We start from the raw sequence: 1,668 nt of genomic DNA, 5'->3' as shown, positions 1-1,668 counted from the left end.
AATGTTTAAATGCAAAGAAGAAGCAAAAATAAGCCGGAAGAGCCCTTGCTACTGCTGGGGCTCGCTGCAGCGCGAGGCGGCGTGTGTCTGTGGAGCTCGGGCGCGGGTTTTCGGGTGTATCTACAGCTTCCCGAACGCACTGCACCTTCTCGAATTAAATTAAATCATTAAGATAAATTAAAATTAAATTTAACTTAAAAAAAGAGCCGCACACAGCTGCGCAGCAGGCGGCACGCTCGGCTGCGCAGCACCGCTGAGGGGCCACAGCAGCAGCTGCTGCTCCACTTCGGGTCCTTCTTGCAGCTTTTTTGTCTTTGTTTGGATTATTTATATCAAATAATAAATCCTTAATCAAGTGGCGTTCGCCAAATTCGGTTTGCTGCAGCAGCAGCAGCAGCATTGCTTCCCCCGTTACTGCAGCAGCCACAGACCTGCAGCTGGAAGCAGCACTTCTTTCGTCTCTTGATTTGTTTATTTACTCTTAGTCAGTTTGTCAAAGCTCCTTCAGGTCCTAAACCCTAAACGCTAAACCCTAAATTAGCGTGCGCCCGCCGCGAGCACGCCTGCAGCAGCCGCTGCTGCTGAAGCTGCTGCTGCTGCTGGTGCCGCGTAATCTCCCCTCAGGCTGCTGCAGTTAGCTGCGGGTTCCTTTTGCTGCTGCTGCAACAACAAGAAGGAACCAGCAGCAGCAGCAGCAGCAGCAGCAAGCTGGGCACACGCGGTGATGCCTTCCCGTTGGCGGCATCGGCTGTGAACAGTCAGCTGCCGTAAACCCTAAACCCTAAAGCCTAAACCCTTGCTCATGGCTTGTGAGGCAACTTGCTGCTCTTCGTTGCCCCCACCTAAACGCTAAACCCTAAACCCTAAAATGGCGGATGTGGCTGACGCCCGCAGGGCGCCCTCGTGGCTCCCTCTCTCCTTCAGCATTCGAGGCGGAGGCTTGTTCACCAAGGTAAGACCCCCTAGGGTTTAGGGTTTAGGGTTTAGGGTTTAGGGTTTAGGTTGGCCGCAGCTGGGAGCCCGCGGGACTGCCAGAAAGCTCCAGCCCGCGTTTTTCCTGCTTTTAAGGATAAATGAATAAATAAATAAATAATTTAATTAGTTAAATTATTTATTTATTTATTTATTTGCTGCAGCTCGCCATGCAGCTGCCGGCGCAGAGCGACTGGCAAGCTGTGCGAAACGCCAAGGAACTGCTGCGGTAAACCCTAAACCCTAAACCCTAAACCCCAGCTGTGGTTTTTGAGCTGTGCAGTCCCCGCCCTCAAACCCTCGACAGGGGGCTAGCAGAAGTCCCAAACCCTAAACCCTAAACCCTTTTTTTTTGTTCAGCTCTGAAAACCGGGCATGGATGACCTACGGGCTGTACAGACAGCTGGGACTGGAGAACGGGGAAGGGAGGCGGCGAGCAGCAGCAGCAGCAGCAGCAGCAGCAGGTTCCCCAGTGTGTCTCTCGGCTTCCGGGTGCTGCTGCTGCAGCAGCAGCAGCACGCACAGCTGCTGCTCCAGCACCCACGGCGGCAGCTGCAGCGACAGCAGCAGCAGCAGCAACAGCAGCAGCGTGCGCTGCAGCGGACGGGGCCTTGGGGAGAAAGGCTCCGCAGCAGCAGCGCAGCTGCTGGGCAGCAGCAGCTGCCGCAGCCGCAGCAGCAGCAGCAGCAGCAGCAG

At 55.0% G+C, this 1,668-nt stretch overlaps 1 protein-coding gene across 1 annotated transcript; it reads left to right on the top strand.

Annotated features, from left to right (window-relative positions):
* Positions 1 to 868: 868 nt before the first annotated feature.
* On the top strand, positions 869 to 1,205 carry ETH_00022095 (uncharacterized protein; the record flags this gene model as incomplete). The annotated part of the gene is made up of 2 exons (XM_013380747.1): positions 869 to 952; positions 1,137 to 1,205. The coding sequence occupies 2 exons, from the start codon at positions 869 to 871 to the stop codon at positions 1,203 to 1,205; spliced, it is 153 nt and encodes a 50-aa protein (XP_013236201.1).
* Between the last annotated feature and the right edge of the window lie 463 nt (positions 1,206 to 1,668).

This window comes from Eimeria tenella, genomic scaffold (assembly GCF_000499545.2).
Source record: "Eimeria tenella Houghton genomic scaffold, Eth_scaff857, whole genome shotgun sequence".
Lineage (NCBI taxonomy): Eukaryota > Apicomplexa > Conoidasida > Eucoccidiorida > Eimeriidae > Eimeria > Eimeria tenella.
The sequence above is the reverse complement of the archived record's forward strand: the minus strand, read 5'-3'. Positions and strand labels throughout refer to the sequence as shown.